Genomic DNA, 21,542 nt, shown 5'->3' on the forward strand with positions numbered 1-21,542 from the left:
ATATTAACAGATTAAAGAAGAAGAAAACCATATGATCATCTCAATGCATGCAGAAAAGCATTAGTTCACTATCCATTCATGATAAAAATTTTCAGAGAAGTAGGATGAAAAAAGAATTATCTTCAACCTAAAAAAGGGTATCTGTAAAAATTCTACAGCTAACAGCATACTAAATGGTGAAAAACTGAAGACTTCTTCCTAAGATCTAGAAAAGGCAAAGATGTCTGCTCTCACAAGTGTATCCAACATTGTACTAGAGGACCTAGACCATGCAATAAGTAAGGGAAAATAAATAAAAAGCATATAGATTGCAAAAAAAAGAAATAAAGTTGTCTTTATGTATAGATGACATGATCTTTGGTAGAAAACCTCAAAGAATCTATAAATGATATTAAAATTATTAATTATCAAGTCACAGGATACAAGATTGACACAAATCAATTCTGTATAACACAAATAACTAGAAATTGAAATTTTAAAATTATCATTTGCAATAACATAAAAAGTCAAATATACATGGATAATCTAACAAAATATTTATAAGATTGTACAAATAAGACTATATACACAGAAGACTACAAAACATTCCTGAGAGGCATCAAAGAAGACTCAATTAAGTGAAATTAATTATACACCATCTTCACGGATGGGAATTCTCAATATTGTTAAGATGTAAATCATCCCCAAATTGATCTACAAATTCAATGCAATCAAAATCTCAGCAAGAAGTCTGGAGAAGTTTATAAGGTGTTTTTCTAAGATTTATCATGTAATAGCAAAGGATCTAAAATTAAAAAATAGTTTGGAAAATTTAAGCGAATGCAAATTAAAACCACAATAAGATACCATTACACATCTTTTAACATGGCTGAAATGTTTAAAATTGATAATACCAAGTGCTGGAGAAAATGCAGAGGAACTAGAATTCTCTTATGCTGGTGAGAATGACAAAATGTACAGCTACTTTGAAAACAGTTTGGCAGTTTCTTATAACATTAAACACATACCATATGACTCAGCAATCCTGCTCCTAGGAATTTATCCAAGAGAAATGAAAGCATATATCTATACAAAGAGTAACACATGAATATTTATAGCAGCTTTATTTATAACAGCCTAAAACCAGAAACAACTCAAATGTCATCAACTGTTAAATGAATAAATAAGTTATGGTACATCTATACAAAGGAAGACTACTCAACAACAAACAAAAATGAACTACTGATACACGCAATAACAAGGATGAATTTCAAAAGCATTATGCTAAGTTAAAAAATATCCAGATGCAAAAGGCTTTCCTACTAGAGGATAGTCAGAAAAAAGCGATATTAATGAGAACAGAAATCGTATCAGTGGTTACCACGGTTTGGAAGTCGGAGGGGGGAATGACTACGTAAGAGATTTTAGAGAAACTTGAGATGATGGAAATACTCTTGATCATGGTAGTGGTTACTCAGCTGTATAAAAATAAAATCATTTAAAATGTATATTTTTAAAAAGTGAACTTTACTGTATATGAGCTATAGCCTAAAAAACTGACCTATTTAGGCTATAGCCTAAAAAACTGACTGAATTTTTTTAATTCAGTGTTTAGAAATGCATTTATAATTAGTACATTTATCAAGAAAGCAAGGAGATGATTACTGTGAAGGTCAGGATGACAGTTACCTAGGAAGCGGATGAGCTAGGGGAGAGGGGAACAGTGAGTGCTTCTGGGGTGCTGACAAAATTCTATATGGGTGGAGCCACAAGACTGTCTGCTTCATAATTCATTTTTAAACTCTGCATTTATATTTTGTGAGCTTTTATTTATGCATATTTTAATAACAATAAAGCATTTTAATGTTAAAAAACAACCAAACTTTTTTGTCATTCATTCACAAAACCTCATGAGGTAGCTCTTCCACTTTTGGTAATAAGGTCCAATTAGCAGAGGGTTTTCCGACAGAAAATAACTATAAAACTTAGGCAAATTACAAAAAGCAACTCCTTGAAGGCACAGAGAGCAGAGAAACAAACCAACTCTGCTGTAGGGTGTATATGCTTGGGGAGAAGAGAAGAATGTATGAAATTAAGTTCACCAATTTTAGAGCTTTGAGCCTGAGGCTAAGTATACCATGGTAGAAAACAAAGGTTTCCTTGGCTGAAGGAACCAGAAAATTGAAGCTATGGAACCCTGGCTGCTGAAGAGTGTGGGGGAATCCCAGAAAGGAAAGTCAGAGAAGAGATCCCCCAATTTTTTCCGGCCACATCTCTGACTGATTGCTGAACCATATGTGTGGAACAGACTCAAAGTAGCTCAGCTAAAGTTCTGAATTGAGACTGGAACCACCAACCAAGGAAAACACGTTTGCAGTTCATCTCCAAATAAGTTAATTGCCTGTCAAACAAAAGTAACATACTCATTGTAGAATAATGGAAGTTAGAATCTCTACATCTGTCATGTATTTATTGGGTACCAGCTATATGCCAGGCATTAGGTTATGTACTGGGAATATAGCAGTAAGCAAGTTAAAGTTCTTGCCCTCAAGGAGGCTATAGTCAAATGGAGAAGAGAGCCTAGAAAGTGTAACAGAACTTAGTAAATGTTTTAATAGGAGAAGTGAAGGGAATATGTGATTGAACACCTAATGCAAAGTAAAAATTACTTTCTGGAAGTTTTAACCAGGCAAAGCCAAAGGAGTGGCATATTCTAGGCAAGTCCTAGAGGTAAAACAGATGGCACACTTAAGAACTAAAAGAAGCTCAGCATAGTTGGTGTATATATAGTAAAAAAAAGAATGACAAGAGATGACACTAGTGAGTACAGCAGGGACCAAGGTGACTAAAGAGCCAAGCTAACGAGCCTGAACTTAATTGAGAGCAATGAGAAGCCTCTGAAAGATTTTCAAGCAGAGAAGTGAAATATTTCCATTTTTTTTTAGAAAAGTGATTTTGATGGCTGAACAGACTGTTCAATAGACTTGAACAGTCAGACTGAAGAAAGGTAAGACTGGAGACAAAAAGACGGGTTTAGAAGCTGTTTCCGAATTCCAAATAAAAGAGGGAGGAGATATGGGGATATATGCATACATATAGCTGATTCACTTTGTTATACAGCAGCAACTAACAACACTGTAAAGCAATTATGCTCCGATAAAGATGTTAAAAAAAATTAAATAAATAACTTTAGCTTAGTGGAAGCACAGGGACAGAAGCAAGGAGGCATGTACGATATATTTAAGGAGTTGAATTTATTGGACCTAAAAAAAGTTACAGAGCAACTGTAACTGGGAAGAAATATTGTGAGTCTAGTTGTGGGCATACTTAACTATAGATCTTTTTGAAAAATAAAAATGGAAATTTTTAGCATGCAGGTAGACAGACCTAGATTTTTAAGAGTGAGATCTACAGCAGAGATAAAGATTTGGGCTTCATTAGCTCATAGGGAAAACTTAGATATCAATGTAATAACATTGGTAGATTAAAAAATGGTAGACATTTTAAACAGAAGAAAAGAGAATCAATGGATTAGGATAAGTTTTATATTGAAATTTCTAATTTCAATAGCAACAGTCTACACCTCTATGAATTCCCAACTTATATTATATATTCCTCTGCAATAAAGCTTTCTCATCTAAGAAACAGGATGATTCTAATTGTCAGACAAGCCTGGAGGCTTGAATGAGTTTTGAAAGCTAGGAGAAAGTTTTTATATCATAACAATCTAATTTAAATAACTTTAAGAAAAATACGTTTGGTTTTCAGGAAAGGATTCTTTTCATACTTAAGGGAAAAGTATTCACATTTCTATTTTCCTGCTTTAGAATTTAAAAGTCTACAAAGTGGGGGGCAAAGGGGTAGACAAATGTCAATTAAATACAATTTTTTCACACAACTGATACTGTCTTTAAGTTTAATGGAGCTCCAGAAAGTAACAGAAAACACAGAAGAAAGAAGCAAATGAAAAATACATACATGCTCAAAAAAAAGAATATTTAATTTCAAGCTTACCTTGCTCCTAAATTTTCAATGGTTATATACTCATCCTTTCTCACAACTTCAAACTGCAAGTGATGAAAAAAAAATAGCCCTAAAGTAGTTCAATTTTCAAAATTCTTTAATATTACTTCTTAGCCTTAATATTTGAAAGAAAACAATGAGAATGAAGCTATAGTGAATATAAAACAAATAAAACAGAAGAAACAAGCTATAAACAATCTTAATCAAATAACAAACTAGAGTTGGTCTTAAATACTAGTTCTACTTTATATCACTATAGGATTTAAATGTCAAATCTAAAATACAAGAAGACCATACTAAACATTAAAAAATATATATATTCCTATTTATAATTTTGGTCTGTTTACTAATTACCTGAAAATTCAACAAGATATTTCATTAATTAAAAAAATAAAATGGATACCATTTAAGTGCATTTTATGTAGCAGCAACTCTATGAGATGTTCTATAGATATTTTTATAGGAAGATACTTAGAGACTAAAAAAGGGTTCAGAAAATCTACAATTATTTTTAACCATAGGTGGAACAGAATTAGATTATCATCCTTTGTTCATGATAAAGACTTTCCTCATTGCTACAGCCATGGCCTGCTTTGTCTGTTCCTGTTCCTGTGTGTGTATGTGTGTGTGTCTTTATTTTTAAAATTTTCTTATTCTTAAGTACCACTTAAATACTAGTTTGGAGAAATCAATGCAATAAAAAGGTTAGAGAGCTTAGTCCCATCAAAGAGAATATGGCTAGAATACTATTACTACAATTCCCAAATCTGTTTGAAGTCAAAAACATCATTCCAGTGAAGGAAAGCAAAAAAATAAGAGAAAGATACTCACCAAAATTTTGACAATTCCAGGTACCTCACATTGCAGCATCCTTACCATGTCACCTGTACATCCTTCCTTCAAACATTTTTTCCCACTAAAACTCTAAAGTTATCAATAGAAAAAAACCCAATAAGTTATCAATAGAAAAAAATAATACAAACAATAAAAATAGAAAAAACCTGCTGATGTGCAAGACTGATTATATTTAAATAAAGTTAGAAGCAGATGTTGCTAGACAGTAAAAAAAAATGTGAATAAACATTTGAGAGTTACCTGTTCAAAGATAGTCCATTTCTTATACCAATGGATTTCCTATTTAAAATTTATGACTACTCTTTTCTCTCTCATCATTTCTACTTCAAAATCTTCAAATAGTTATATTACAAACTAAAATGTATTTTCTGCCCCCAATAAAAGCAACTTCAAGTAAAATATACTAATTATGTAAGTGCAAAAAAGGAATACTGAATTTCTGTTAGATATATGAGGATTCCAGGGAAAATGAATTTGAGTCCTTTTTCTGATTCTGACCTTGTTATTCCCTCTGGTTAAGTTACTTAGTTTTCTTTTACATCTCTTTCTAAAGTTGAGCAAAATGGATTGCCCTAATAATCAAAGAAAGTGAAAAGTATTTACACACTGCTTAAAAAGTGAATAATAATGCTTTATATAATGATTTTTACAATGTACAATGCAAGTTTATCTGTTTTACCTGTTAATCCTCATAACAAACTTATAAAGTAGGTATTACTATCCTCACTATATGGCTTAGAAAAGTGAGTTTCAGCCTAGTGCAAAGAAAACTAGTAAGTGGCTCAATCTGGACTTGAACTCAGAACTCTCAACTTCATATACAGTGCTCTTTCTATTCCACCACAATTCCTTTATAAGTGTTTTCTGCTTTTTGCACAATGTAAACACTCTAGAACCAAACATTATAGACCCAACTTATGGCCATTACCTCATTAAAGACTAATTAATATAGAATTGGGCTTTCGATTTCTACTTTAATTTTAGCGGCAAAGAATTCAATTTAGTTATATGACTTTAGGCAAATATAAATAATACAAATATATTTTGGGTTGTTTTGTTTTGTCTTGTTTTTTGCTGTTTTGTTTGTTTTTTTGGCTGTGCTGCATGGCTTGAGGGATCTTAGTTCCCTGACCAGGGATCTAATGCCAGCCCCGGCAGTGAAAGCGCCAAGCCCTAACCACTGGACTGCCAGGGAATTCCCAATACTACAAGGATAGTTCTGAAGACTATAAATTTATCACTGTTCTCTACCCTTAAAATAGAAACTATCCTTAAAATTATATAGTTGTCCTTTCTTTTTATTAAGTGATTCTATTTATGTCCTTTATGTGAATATACGTAACAATATTTCTATTCTTAAGGGTATAAACCTCTAAAGGGAAGAGAACAAATTAATAGAAATCAATAAGCAAATCAATAAGCAAAGCAGAGTATTTCCTACAAAGACCTGTTTAATAAATGGTGATGATGAACAAATAGTGAGGAGAAAAGCATCAGAGAGAATAGGAAAAAAAAAATGAAGGGAGAAAAAAAGAGGAGGAAGAATGTGATCAGGAAGAAATGAAGAGGAAAGAGGGAAAATATAGGAAAGAGTAGAGGAGGATATGCTGTAGTAAAGTTTTTAAGGAAGAACAAATATAATACCTGATCATTTTCACCTGGATATTTTAAATTCTTGAACTTTTTCCAACAAATTTTATGGAAGTAAACACAACAGCTTTTACTGCACATTAACTGAAAAAATCCCTGGAAAAGAATAAAAGCTGCTGTTAAGAAATAATAATCCATGTAGATATAGAAAATACCACCTTAAGTCATTTTTTAAATTATTCTATAACTAGATGAGCTTTAGATGGCATTGAAAATTTATCAACAGATCACTGGTAATCAAAGAACTATACAAGTCATTTTTATATCACTAAAGACAAAAAATAGGCAATAATTTGAATAAGTTAATATAATATTTTCCACATGTTGTATACAACAAAATATCAGAAACTCGGTGAGTGATCTTTGTAGATGAACATGCTGTCTGCCCCACTTCACCTCAACTTTTACATTTCTCTTGTCTTTCAGCCCCAATTCCATACCATTATTCCCCAAAACTTCTTTGTCACCAATCACCAGACCTTAGATTGCTATCTTAGTGAGAAATGGCTCCTGAGCTACTGCATTATCCCAAGGTATAGATTTCTTGTCTTTCCTAGTGTGCCCTCCCTGGGAACCACAGTCCTGCTTCCTTTAAATAGGTACACTGCTTAGATGACAAAAATCTAAATTTTGTGACCAAGACTTCCTGCTGCTACATGCTACCCATTTGACTGGAACCCTGATTCCTCCCTGGGAAACCACAGGAACATATCACCATGTCACCAAAACCAGGACTGACCCTGACCTGCCCTGAGCACTGCACTTCACCAGGCCTACACTTCCCAATACCCATCTTACCCTAATGAATAGATCTTGGCTTTCTCCTCCTTCCCATCTACGCCATTTGCTCTATACATCATGCTTTTCAACTCAGATTTCCAGTCTTGTAGAAGCAGTCAGATTTACACTGATGATCATATCTCAGCCTATCTTGTGATTTTCCACAGTCTTATTCTGATAGATCCAGGGAGAACTAGACTTGAAGTACTTTGATTGTTGAATTTCTTCAAATCAAGGCTGGTTATGTGTGTGTGTGTGTCCCACCCAAGGCCCATAGAAGAAATAATGATCCTTACTTAGTAACATAATTCTTGAGGAGTGACAACCTTTCTCCTTAGTAAAATGCTAATATTCTCAACCTGTAACATTTCTAACTATAAAGAATATTTTAGATAATTTCCATTATATGATTAAAATAGTATTTATTATAACTTCAGAAACTTGTGAATATACAAAAACCCTAGCAAAGCCAATTCATTCTTTTACTGGCTCAAAGGATATAAATATTTCCTGATCACAGTGAATCTAACCTCTGAGACATTCAAACAACTTCTCAACTGCATTATCACTGTAATTAAACTAAGTACTTTTTAAACAATATTTTGATGCATGATAATATAATAATTTTTATCTAAGTTTAACTTTACAATCACATTTTTAAAATACTCAGTTAATTGGTAATTACAGTACCTTATAATTGGTGTTCTTTAAAATGTCAGCTTCACAAGATCGCTCACAATCTAGATAACTGCAAATGGTCTGCTTCATTATATTACCCTCAGTTGTCTTGATGAAATTGTTAAGAAGGTCCTAAATTTTTAAAATAAAAATAAATCTCATGAATCAGTAATAAAAAGACTACAACACTTATCTTACCTTAAGTTATATGTCCATTTCATATCCTTTTTTGAAGGTGTTGTATATATATTTTTAAAATAGTTATAGAACCTATTTCCCTCATTCAAAGTAAACAATACATAGAAAGGCCCTAAATAAGAAATACTACACTTCTTATTGAATACAAACATGGAGAAAGGACAAAAGTCTATGTTCAAAGCTATATGTCTACTCTTCATTCTAACTCATAACACCTAGCATGTTCCTAACAAGAATTACTTGCTCTGATATAAATACAGAGAGACAACAAATCATTGGAAACCCAAGAAAGTCCTTGCTAGAACTGGACCCCAAGACACCAGGTTGGCAGTGGAACTACTGTAGTGGTGCAACAGGCTGCTCAGCCAGAAGGGGCAGAGGCAGGGTACAGAAGTATGTTTCCAGTGTTCAGAGTTACAACTTGGAATGCAATTTCCATATTTTAAAATGCTAGTTAACGTGTGAAACACGTTATCAAGTCTAAGTTATACAGGTCCTTAATAGTGTCCCTCAGAGAGACATACCCATATATATTGACGGTATGAGACATGATAAAATAAACCTCTACAGACTGTTTTACAAATCAAGTCATCATTCATAACATTTGTTTAATGGCATTCAGAATTTTATGAGGAATAAAAATGTTTTGACCAAGTTGACTAGAAAATTTTAAGTATCAAGAGAGAAATAAAGAAGCAGCGTTCAATGACCTATCAATATGAAAGTAGTATATCCTGTGAGGATAACCAACAGTCAAATGGAGATGCTGAAAACAAAGGGATAGGACTCATAGTAGGTATATAACTACTGTGGTTTCACAAATCTGACACTTAATAGTTCAATATTGATCTGTTGAGTCTCCTACCAAAATCTGTTCCTTGTTCCTTACTCCTCATCTTCTGCCTCAGTCACTGATATTCACTCATTCAATAAATATTTACTGAGTGCCTGTTATGGCCCGGTTGTTATGAATGTTAAGGGGTGTTAAGGATACAGCAGTGAACTTAGCAGGTTAATACTTAGTCCGCATGGGACTTACATCAATTTCATCTACCACAATCTATTTAGGTTCAAGCGAGTAGTCTTGAAGTCATCCATCGTATAATTATTCCATCACCCTGTACATGCAATATGTTAGCAAGTACTGTTGAGTCTTCTCCCAGAATATACTGCAAATTTTTCTAATTCTCTCTCCATTGCTACCACTCTATGTCTCACCTACATTACTGACTATGACAACTGCCTAACTGGTCTGCCTCTTCCTTGCCTACTGTGTTCAAAACACTCTGTGCAAAATAACAAAAGATCATTGTCAGTTCCTTGCTTAAAACTCTTCAATGGCTTCCCGCTACCTAAAACAAAATCCAGAACCCTTACCAAGACTGACTGCAAGGTCCTGCAGAACCTGCAGAATCTGAACCCCGTACACCTAGCCATCTCTGGTCCATCTCTTCACATTCATCTCTAGCCTCACTCACTATAAAATTCACGATTTTATATTCAAATTTGCTCTTCAAGGCCTGAGGGCCTTTTCCACATTGAATTCTGTTTACCTAGAATGCTCTTACCCAACTCTTTACAGAGCTAGTTCCATTCTCAACCTTCTGCTTCCAACTTAAATATCACCTCCCAGATAGGCCTTTCCTAACCACTACACATAGATATACATACACATTTATGCATATATACATATAGACAAATATGGATATATGCAGGTATACAAGTGTATGTCTGTGTGTTCTCTATTTTCTGTCCCAGTCCCTTGTTTTTCTTTAGAACACTAACTACAATTGGTAACTATTTTATTAATATTTTTTTACTTTCTGAACTCCTCCCTTACCATAAATACAGAAACTCTTCAAAGTCCTAAATTCTATAAGTCATATTTTACTATAATTTGATTATAACACCCCACTGTTTAAAAGTTTTGAGGGGTTTCACATGACCCTCAAGATACAGTCTGAGCTCCTTACTTGGTTTATAAAGCCTTACATGATCTAGCTAACATTACCTTTAACACTTACCTCTAAAATTCATGAAAAAAGGACAGGATATTATTTTTTTTTAAAAAAAGTAACATTCATAACAACAAGAAAACTCTTGGTAGATGATAGCTGAAATAATCATTGAAATAAAAAATTCAATAGAAGGATAGAAACAAGGGTAATGCTGAAAATAATAACAATATGAAGGGACACTCTCCTGCTAGGGTGCCAGCAACTCTAGGAGTACAATCTTCCCCCCAACAGGGTGAGTTCATTTAAGGAGACACATGAGGATAGGAGCAACTGGGGCAGGGCAGGCCTCTGGTGGTACTCATCTGAAACTCCTCAGTGCCAGATAAAGGGGTAAAGGCCAGCCCTCTAAGTTTTCTTAAAGAAAAACTAATCACAGTGTTTGGGAAGTAGGACTTTTGGTGGGCTGACAGGCATAGGCACCGCTTATAACAGATTAAGAACATGCTGGCCTAGAGCCAGAGCACGATCATGGAAGCATTCTGCTCTCCTGGACATTAAACCTTTAGCTATTGGATTTTAACTTAAGAAGTATGGAGAGAGAGGGCTGGAGGAGAGTCCAGGGCATCTGGAATGGTGGCTGGTTACCCAACTATTTTTGAAGCAGCCACTATTTTCCAAGCAGTATGGAAATATTTTAACATTATAAGAACTAATATGGGGCTTCCCTGGTGGCGCAGTGGTTGAGAGTCCGCCTGCCGATGCAGGGGACACGGGTTCGTGCCCCAGTCCGGGAAGATCCCACATGCCGCGGAGCGGCTAGGCCCGTGAGCCATGGCCGCTGAGCCTGTGCGTCCGGAGCCTGTGCTCCACAACGGGAGAGGCCACAGAGGTAAGAGGCCCGCATACCACAAAAAAAAAAAAAAGAACTAATATGATAGCACTAGCGCATACTGGCTGAATATTAGCTCTATGCAAAAAAGATGAAGTTAAGAAAATATCCTAGGAAGTAGAACAAAAAGACAAAAAATTAGGGACTTCCCTGGTGGTCAGTGGTTAAGACTCCGTGCTCTCAATGCAGAGGGCCCTGGTTTGATCCCTGGTCTGGGAACTAGATCCCACATGCCGCAACTAAAGATCCCACATGCTGCAACTAAAGATCCCACATGCTGCAACTAAAGATACCACATGCCACGGAAGACCAGGCACAGCCAAATAAATAAATAAATATTTTAAAAAGAAAAGACAAAAAATAAAAATTAGCAAAGAAATAAGAAAACCAGAAATTCAGTCCAGGATGTCAAGTATCTGAATAAAAGGCATTTCAAAGAGAAAAGAGAAAATAAAGAATAAATTATCAAATAAATAAAAAAAGAAAATGTCCCAGAACCAAAAAACATTAAGTTCAGAACACCAGGAATATACAGAATATCCTAAAAATTCCCAGAAAAAAAAATAGGTTATAACAAAAGATTGATAATCAGAACATCAAATTTCTCAAAAATACTACTGTTGGAAGTTAGAAGATAACAGAAACACAATTTTAAAAATTTAAGGAAAATGATTTTCAACCTACAATTTTATGCCCAGGCAATATATAAATAAAGTGTACAAAGAATAAATTATTTTGAGACTTGAAAGATCTCAAAAAATTTATCTCCCAAGCAAGTACCCTTTTCCAGGAAGCTGCTGGATGAGTTGCACCACCAAATCAAGGGATTATACCTAGAAAGAGGAAAACTTGAGATCCAAGAAATAGAGGATCTACAAAGGAAATGGGTGAGGGTATTCCCAGGAATAGAGTAAAGGGAAACCCTAACGCCAATTTAATAAAAACTTATAACTATTAGTAGGATGGGGAAGTGAAGTGTGTTGTGTGAAGGAGATGTATAAGGAAGCTACTAAACCCTCCTCTTCCACAGTGGAAGTCAAAAGATAACATCTAAGATGGAGAAATTTTTTAAATAGCAGTACAGCTTTTTCAAAATACAGGTAAATATCAAAGGAAAATGCCTAGAGGGTTGGAAGAAGTTACCCATAGTCAGGAACTACAATTAGAGATGATAAACCACAGACCATTAATTTTTAAGCCTTTTAATATTACTTGAAAAACTGCATACATGTATTACTTTGCATAAAATAAAAATAAGAAAGTTTGGATAAGAAATAAAAATATTTTAAAAGGAGAAGGAAAAAAAGAAAAACAACCAAGACCAGGTAGGGGCTGCTCCAGGTAAACACAGAAATTCAATATTTTTCCAAAATCTATAAAATTACTACTTTATTAGGTCAAAGTTAAAAGTCATATGATTATCCTGACCAACACCAAAGACTACCTACTTATTCTATTGATTACTGAGAGAGGTATTAAAATATTCCACTGTGACTGGGAAGTCTTCTATTTCTCCTTTTAGTTCTACCAGTTTTTGTCCCAGGTATTTTGAGGCTGTATTATTAGGTATATACAAACTTTGAGTTGTTATAGCTTCCTAGAAAACTGAATTTTTAATTTTTATAAAACATCCCTCTTTATTTTGAGGAATGCATTTGGCCTTAAAGTCAGCTAAAATATAAGGATCCAGAAAGGTTTAAAGTAAAAGTTTGGAAGAAGATATGTCATTCAAACGCTAACCAAAAGAAGCCGAGTGTAGCTATTTTCATATTAAACAAATAAAAAGTGACCAACATGGCTTATCAGATGAGTAAAAATTACCCAAAAGGTAAAAAATATCCAGAGGGTGTGGGGAAATGGAAACTCTCATAGTCTGTCTTAAGAATATAAACTGGTTACACACTTTCTGGGAGGAAATGTGGAAACATACACGAATAACTGTACAAGTGTATAAACACTTCACAATTCCACCTTTAGAAATTTATACTAAGGGAATGATGTGAGAAATACAAGAAGATCACTTTCCATAATAGTGAAAAACTAGAATGTTTAGGATAAACTAAATCTTCAATAGCAGGGAATTGGTTAAGCAAATTAAAAGCACAGTTTAAGATGGACTATGAAAAAATTATACTATATAATAATCTACTTGCTGGGAAATTCACAATAACATATATTTTCATACCATAAATCAATGTGTATAACATCACACCAATTTACTAAAAATAAAAGGTAAAGAGTGTTTATACATGTGTGTATGGAAAGATATAAATGAAAATACTAACAATGGTTTCTCCATTTGAAGAAATATATGGATGAATTTTACTTTTATCTTTGGCATTTTTACATTTTTTAATGTAAGCATTTAGTACTTTTAAAATTTAAATCAACAGCAAAATAATGAAAAATATAGTTAGAAAAAAGAAGTTAACTATTACACTTAGCTGTAGCCATGTGAAGTACTGGACTAGTACAGCTTTTAATCTTGTTATTTGGAAATGCTAACACATCCACCTCATTTCTCTACTTGTTGAATCATACTAACATTCTGCACTAGATAATGGAATCAAGGTTGTTCCTCATACAAAAAGCTAATGCCCAACAAAAGAATGTGTTTGCTATAGAATGACATAGTTAACATAAACTGCAGTTTATCAAAGATGATTCTGATTAGCCACAGATGAATTATTCTTAAATAATTTCTTACTTTAAAAGTTGTAGGTAAATCTTCATCTTCCATAGGATCTATGTCAAACCAATGATCATCTGTATCTCCTGTTTCTTGTAAGCTTTTATGAAATTCTAGCAGTCCTGCATTATATCTGCAAGGCATTTTAAAATAGGGTTCGTTTGAACAGGACTCTGTAAGTAGACAGTTTACCAATTAGACAACAAGCAACTGTTTTTTTTTTTTTTTTTTTGGTGGTAAGTAGGATGGTGATAACCTCTGGCATGCTATAGAAATACAAACATTAGGACTCTCACCTGTGGTAGATTGGGATGAAATACATGTGGAAGGGGAGGCAATAGATTATATAGTAGCTCAAGCTTGAACATTATGGGGGTCATGGTAATTAAAAGGACTGTAGAGTTGGCTGGCTTTTTTTTTTTACTGTCTTGGAAGCCTTGAAGAAAGAAAATGGCACAGGTCATCCAACTATTGACTCTGGACACAATGAAAGACAGAGGCCTCTGAGGGTACCATTTAAAGAGACCCTCATCTCCTACAGACATAAAGATAATCTGTGCTGAAAATCAGGCCCAGATTTAATCACAAAGTGGAACAAACTGCAAAAGAAACCAAAATACACAGCCTCAACAGGACTACTACTATCAACTAAGGATACTCCGTGAAAGTTAAAAGGCCACTTTGGTAACGTTTCAAAAACCTTGACCAACTCTAAACATAAGGCAGACCATGCTGAAAATGAGGCCCAGTATTTAATCACAAGAGTAGAACAACAGCAAAAACCAAAAGCATAGCCTCAAAAGAACTATTGTACTATCAGGACTCTGATAGGGAACAAGTAGACCATGCAAAAATATGATCTGAGGTACATGTCTCAAAAGATGATACTCTTCCTTCTCAAAATCCTCTCTTATATCTGCTCATTGCCTACAGACAAAAAAAAAAAAAATCTAGGATCAAGTATAAGCAAAGCCTAAGTGGGAAAACAGAGGAAGAAAAAGCTTATTCACCATAAGCATTGTAGAACTTGACTACTATGTACTGGCAGGAACATGTCTGGGAGTGGATCTTAAGAGTGCTGAACCCATGGTCAAATATATAGCTTGACAGGGAAATATATATTGATATGGGGCAACTCTTCCATAATTCAGCATTTACTTTCCTAGCAAGGACACCCAAAGCGAGTCCTAACATGCTGCTGAGAAGGCTACTTGAAGCTCAGAAACCACAATGGCCTCTAGTAATTGAGGTGGAAATGTTGAAAATTTCTTGGCAGAGTTTTAAAGAAAGCTCAGGGAGGTAAAGATGTTAGAATGGACTTACTGCATAAGACCATAGAATCCATCACTAGACAGTGTTCCCTAGAAAGGCCCAGAAGACATTCCATCCATTAATGTAATAAGAAATACAGAGTGAGAAGGACATCAGTGTCTTTGAGCAGCTCAGTGGTGGCTATTCTCTATAGGCTAGGGATGAAAGTAAATGACGCTGCCAGAAGACTGGGCTTTCTAGTGTTAATGATTTGGGAAACTGATTTTTTTCCGATGCCCATCAATAAGGAAAATAAACAGTAGTTCACATATCTGAGGAAAGGACAGCAGTACAGATTCTCTGTCTTGTCTTAGAGCTATGTTAATTCTCTCCACAATATAGACTAAGGGGATTCTGATCATCCTGACATTCTGCAAAACATCACACTGGCCAACTACATTGATGACATCATGCTAACAAACAGGAAGTGGGACATCTTCTGGACAGTAAAAAACCAGGCATGCCAGAGGATAGAAGATCAACCTTACAAAGAATCAAGGAACTACCATATACATGATGCTTTTAGGGATTCAATGGTTGGGCCCAGCAGTAATCCTTCATAAGGATTTGCATAAGTAAATTTTGCCTAATTCACCCTTCAGATCCCAGCCAAACATTATTTCCTCAAGGAGACTTTTCATTCCCAGAAAGACACTGGGGTTCCAATAAAGACTAAGTTTTCATTATGTTTTCCTTCATAGCACTTTATCACATTTCATAATTGATTATTTATATAACTGATTATTTGATTAAGGTCTATAACATTCACTATACTGTCAGTTACATGAGGACAGGAACTATCTATTTTGTAAACCATTTTATCCCCAACACCTAAAGCAGTCTCTAAAATAGGATAAATGTTTAGCAAATAAAATGAATGAATGATGCTATAAATGGCTAAGGATCTACATATGGGAAGTGAACAGATGATCCATAAACATTCTCCTGTACAATTTCACTAAGTGTGTAATACCCAATACTTCCAGACTCAGAATTTGGACCCTTTCAATGAGTTATAAGCTCATTTATAACTTAAATACCTATTCCAAGTGGTGATAACATTAATAACTACAACCATTAATTATCTATTAAGAATAGCATTTTTGTGTCCTGGGCACTGTTAATCACTTTATGAGGTGGGCACTATTATTAGTTCCAAAGATAAGGCTTAGCAACATTAAATTTCCTAGAGTCATATATTAGATAAGTGGTAGAAAATGTATTTGCACCCAGGCCTATCAGACTCCAAAGCCTATGTTCCTAATGCCTATGCTATACCACCTTTTATTGCCATGGCCTGTTAAGTTTGATACTTAATATTCTCAAGTACATTAAAGAAATTATCTATAGAATCAGTGATGGAGAAAAGAATCAGCAGAGCACAAATGTCATGATCCCTGGTATGTACAAACTTTATTCCCATTACATAATGCTAAAAGTTGATAGGCAGGATCTACCCATTAATTAAAATCCTTACCTTTTCTGAGCACATCGAAGTAAACCACGTCCAAAATAAACTAAAGACATAAAGTTTTCACAAATTTCATTTTCTTGGATCACCATCTTCATCACCAGAAATTTATTCTCAGCTTCTATACAATCCTGTAGCAACATAAAGCTAGGTTTGGCTGATGTAAAAGTCATTATTTTCCTTTTACAATAAACAGTTATTTCCCAAACTGGAGAAGTTAGGGCAGCTTTAATATTGATCCAGTCATTTATTCATATCTCTAATACATCTCTGTATATAATCCCATAAATAATGTACTCAGTGCTTTAGTTATTTACAAAAGAACTAAAGATCTTTAACCAGTGTTTCAAAGTGAATATTAAAACAACAATATTTATATCTAAAACTGACAAATATTACTAGCCAAAATAAGGGCTCTTCTGATGACTATGGGAACATAGTTCTTTATAATTCTTCCTAATTTTTCATTCTAATTAGAGCACAAATCTTCCTAGTTTTTCAAATAGGAAATAAGTGACTTTTTGCCCACACATATAGTCTCTTTTGAGGAATGACAACCTTGATCATAAGCAATATAGGTTTAGAAGTAAACTACAGAATCAGTTCTAATAAATTTTAGTTATCATTATTAAAACAGGCACAGTAGCCCCGGTCTCCCTGGGAAAAAAACATGCTGCATGGTCTCATTTTAAAATATTCTCTAGCACATCACACTAAATAATTAGCATTATGTGAAATTATTTAAAGTGGAAATGTTTTCAGTTTGGTGCTTATAAATTCTACTTCACCTATTTAACAAGTCAGATTTATTTATTTATGAAACCAAGTAGAGAGTACAAATTTAGGAATACAAAAAGTAAAAGAGATATCAAGGCAGCAATTGAGAAATCATTAAAAATAAGAAAAAGAGAATTTAAATTTGTAAGGACCCTTAGAAATCACCTACTTACCTCCTAGATTTTTACTTCTGCACTTCACTTTATTTGATAAAGAATTTGAGGTAAAACTCACATTTTACAAAGAGGATAAGATAAAGACCAGAGAGATTAAACTACACTAAAAAATGGATTAAAATGTATTATATAAGTGAAAGAAGCTAAACAATTTTCTGTTTTATATAAGTATTTCAAAGATAAAGTTATAAGCTAACATTAAGTTTCCCCTACCAATATTTTTAGTTTCACAATATAGTCTCTAGCATAATTACTCTACATTTTCAATATATGACAGAAAAGTCACAGAGTGGTTTCAATTTTTAGAGAATGTCAAAAATCAACATTTTAATTTGTTAAAATGAAGTCAGTGTATGTGAAGAGATTTATAATGTGCAAATAACACATGCTACATACCTCTTTCTTTCCTCTTTCAGTGACTGCTACTCCATACAAAAATAGTAATGTCAAATAATAACCAATATTAATCTGATGTGCCTAAAAAGATAAAATATACTTTAGTTGATTATTTAGACTATGCTACTTTTTACTGTAGAAAGCTTAATTAAATATTCTAGGCCTATTTAATAACTATTAAAAATAGTTAAAATTATCATTATATTGTCAGTCATCTAATAATCACTACAGAGAATTCATTTTAGATGTATTTAATAGTTTGACCCAGAAAACAGTCAGTAATCTCAAAATAAAACATTAGAGTTTGATCAAAGAAAATGAAAGCAAATGCCATGAAGATTTGTTATACTAAAACTTTCCAAAAAATTCTCTTTCTCTCATGATATTTTTGTATAGGAACACTTTAAATAATAACAAATACTACCATCCAGCTTAGAAAATACAATGATCTCTTAAATCAAAGTCTTTTATTGTCCACATGTGGGTTTTGTTATAACAGTATGAACACAAAGCTTATCACTTATTTAATGAAAAATTAAAACACAAATATTTCCTTCATTTGAAAATGGTCTATGACAAATTAGAGATGGAGAATAGATTAGGGGTTAGGGAAAGTGAGGAGGGTAAAGGGTGCATATGACTATAAAGGGGTAGCATAAGAGATTTTCATGGTGATGAAATAGATTTATCCTGATTCCAGTAGTAGTTACAAACATATACACTTGTGATAAAATGGGACAGAACTACACACACCTGTGCATAAAAAAACTTATCACAGCTGACCTGAGAATGTTATCCTTAGAAAGGTCTGCTTGCAAGGCTGACCCTCGGCTGGTATCTGTAAATCTGGATTTCAAGAGTGTTCCCACTGTTCTCTGACAGGGGTGTCTCACTGTTCCTAGACTGTTTGTGCCAACTATGTGATTTATGCTGAGCACCAGGAAGTTTCTTCTGGGAATCTGAAATTTTGATACATGTTAGGCAGAGGGTGCCTACATGACCAACCCCCAATAAAAATCTTGAGCACTGATTCTCTAATGGACATCCCTGGGCAGAAATATCTCTCTCACACACACACAGACACACACACACACACAACCACAGACACACACTGCTGCATTTTTGTTGCAAAGGAGGGAAAGAACGAATGTACTCTGTGTAACCCCTCATGGAAGGGAGAAAACATAAGGAAGCCTGAAGATGGATTCCTCTAGACGCTGCCTACGTTATGTTTTGACCATTATAGTCTGGGTGTGTATCTTTATATCTTTACTATATAATTGCAATAAATCTCAGCATGAGTACAACTATATACTGAGTCCCACGAGTCCTTCTGAACACGGGAGTTGGAGACCCCTGACACAACACCCACTGTACCAATGTCAACTTCCTGGTTTTGATAATATATTGTTATGAAGATGTAACTACTGAGGGAACCTGCCTGAAGGGTACACCAGGACCTCTCTGTACTTTTCTATTGTACAAAGTTACATTTTTGCAACTTCCCTGCATCTAAAATTATCTCAAAATAAAAAGTTAAATGGGAAGATGGCAGGAGTAAGACGCGGAGATCACCTTTCTCCCCACAGATACACCAGAAATACATCTACACGTGGAACAACTCCTACAGAACACCTACTGAATGCTGGCAGGTGACCTCAGACCTCCCAAAAGGCAAGAAACTCCCCACGCACCTGGGCAGGGCAAAAGAAAAAAACAGAGACAAAAGAATAGGGATGAGACATGCACCAGTGGGAGGGAGCTGTGAAGGAGGAAAGGTTTCCACACACTATGCCCTTCGCGGGCGGAGACTGCGGGTGGCGGAGGGGGGAGCTTCGGGGCCGCAGAGGAGAGCACAACAACAGGGGTGCGGAGGGCAAAGTGTGGAGATTCCCGCCCGGCACTCACCAGCCTGAGAGGCTTGTCTGCTCACCCGCTGGGGCGGGCGGGGTTGCGAGCTGAGGCTCGGGCTTTGGTCGGAGCGCAAGGAGAGGACTGGGGTTGGCTGCGTGAACACAGCCTGAAGGGGTTAGTGCACCACGGCTAACCGGGAGGGAGTCTGGGAAAAGGTCTGGAGCTGCCGAAGAGGCAAGAGACTTTTTCTTCCCTCTTTGTTTCCTGGTGCGCGAGGAGAGGGGATTAAGAGTGCTGCTCAAAGGAACTCCAGAGACGGGCGCGGGCCGCAGCTAAAAGCACGGACCCCGACGGGCGCGAGCCGCGGCTAAAAGCGTGGACCCCAGAGACGGGCATGAGACGCTAAGACTGCTGCTGCTGCCACCAAGGGGCCTGTGTGCGAGCATAGGTCACTATCCACACCCCTCTTCTGGGGAGCCTGTGCAGCCCGCCACCGCCAGGTTCCCGGGATCCAGGGACAACTTCCCGGGAGAACGCACGGCGGGCCTCAGGCTGGTGCAACGTCACGCTGGCCTCTGACGCCGCAGGCTCGCCCCGCACTCCGTGCACCTCTCTCCCCCCGGCCTGAGTGAGCCAGAGCCCCCGAATCAGCGGCTCCTTTAACCCCATTCTGTCTGAGCAAAAAACAGATGCTCTCCAGCGACCTACATGCAGAAGCAGGGCCAAATCCAAAGCTGAGCCCCTGGGAGCTGTGAGAACAAAGAAGAGAAAGGGAAATCTCTCCCAGCAGCCTCAGAAGCAGCGGATTAAAGCTCCACAATCAACTTGATGTACCCTGCATCTGTGGAATACATGAATAGACAACGAGTCATCCCAAATTGAGGAGGTGGACTTTGAGAGCAAGATTTATGATTTTTTCCTTTTTCCTCTTTTTGTGAGTGTGTATGTGTATGCTTCTGTGTGAGATTTTGTCTGTATAGCTTTCCTTCCACCATTTGTCCTAAGGTTCTATCAGTCCATTTTTTTAAAATATTTTTTTCTCTTAATAATAATTATTATTATATTTTGTGGTACGCGGGCCTCTCACTGTTGTGGCCTCTCCGGCTGCGGAGCACAGGCTCCGGACGCGCAGGCTCAGCGGCCATGGCTCATGGGCCCAGCTGCTCCGCGGCATGTGGGATCTTCCCCGACCGGGGCACGAACCCGTGTCCCCTGCATCGGCAGGTGGACTCTCAACCACTGCGCCACCTGGGAAGCCCTCATAATTATTTTTTAATTTAATAACTTTGTTATCTTTTACTTTATCTTCTTTCTTTCTTTCTTTTTTCCTTCCTTCCCTCCTTTCTTCCTTCCTTCCTCCCACAATCCCTCCCTCCCTCCTTTCTTTCTTTCCTTCTTTTCTTCTTGCTTCTTTCCTTCCTTCCTTCCTTCCTTCCTCCCTCCCTCCCTTTCTTTCCTTCTTTCTTCCTACTTCTACTAATTCTTTCTCTCTACTTTTTCTCCCTTTTATTCTGAGCCGTGTGGATGAAAGGCTCTTGGTGCTGCAGCCAGGAGTCAGTGCTGTGCCTCTGAGGTGGGAAAGCCAACTTCAGGACACTGGTCCACAAGACACCTCCCAGCTCCACATAATATCAATCGGCAAAAATCTCCCAGATATCCCCATCTCAACATCAGCACCCAGCTTCATTCAACAACCAACAAGCTACAGTACTGGACACCCTATGCCAAACAACTAGCAAAACAGGAATGCAACCCCACCCATTAGCAGAGAGGCTGCCTAAAATCATAATATGTCCACAGACACCCCAAAACACACCACCAGACGTGGACCTGCCCACCAGAAAGACAAGATCCAGCC

The 21,542-nt window shown here is 36.1% G+C and overlaps 1 protein-coding gene across 4 annotated transcripts in view; it reads right to left on the reverse strand.

The window, feature by feature from the left end:
- DZIP3 (DAZ interacting zinc finger protein 3) overlaps positions 1-21,542 on the reverse strand; it is a 110,652-nt gene that overhangs the window by 60,383 nt on the left and 28,727 nt on the right. For all 4 annotated transcript variants that reach the window (XR_003001869.1, XM_024735384.1, XM_024735382.1 and 1 more), the window contains exons 6-12: positions 17,831-17,911; positions 16,488-16,612; positions 13,718-13,832; positions 7,978-8,097; positions 6,502-6,603; positions 4,834-4,926; positions 3,994-4,046 (exon numbers count right to left, since the gene is read on the reverse strand). Coding sequence is in view for 3 of the 4 variants with exons in the window: in XM_024735384.1 (XP_024591152.1) it covers positions 3,994-4,046; positions 4,834-4,926; positions 6,502-6,603; positions 7,978-8,097; positions 13,718-13,832; positions 16,488-16,612; positions 17,831-17,911 (689 nt within the window). In the remaining variant the exon portion in view is untranslated. The remainder of the gene's footprint in view (positions 1-3,993; positions 4,047-4,833; positions 4,927-6,501; positions 6,604-7,977; positions 8,098-13,717; positions 13,833-16,487; positions 16,613-17,830; positions 17,912-21,542) is intronic.

The sequence above is a fragment of the Neophocaena asiaeorientalis genome, unplaced genomic scaffold (assembly GCF_003031525.2).
Source record: "Neophocaena asiaeorientalis asiaeorientalis breed wild unplaced genomic scaffold, Neophocaena_asiaeorientalis_V1.1 scaffold136, whole genome shotgun sequence".
Classification (NCBI taxonomy): domain Eukaryota; kingdom Metazoa; phylum Chordata; class Mammalia; order Artiodactyla; family Phocoenidae; genus Neophocaena; species Neophocaena asiaeorientalis.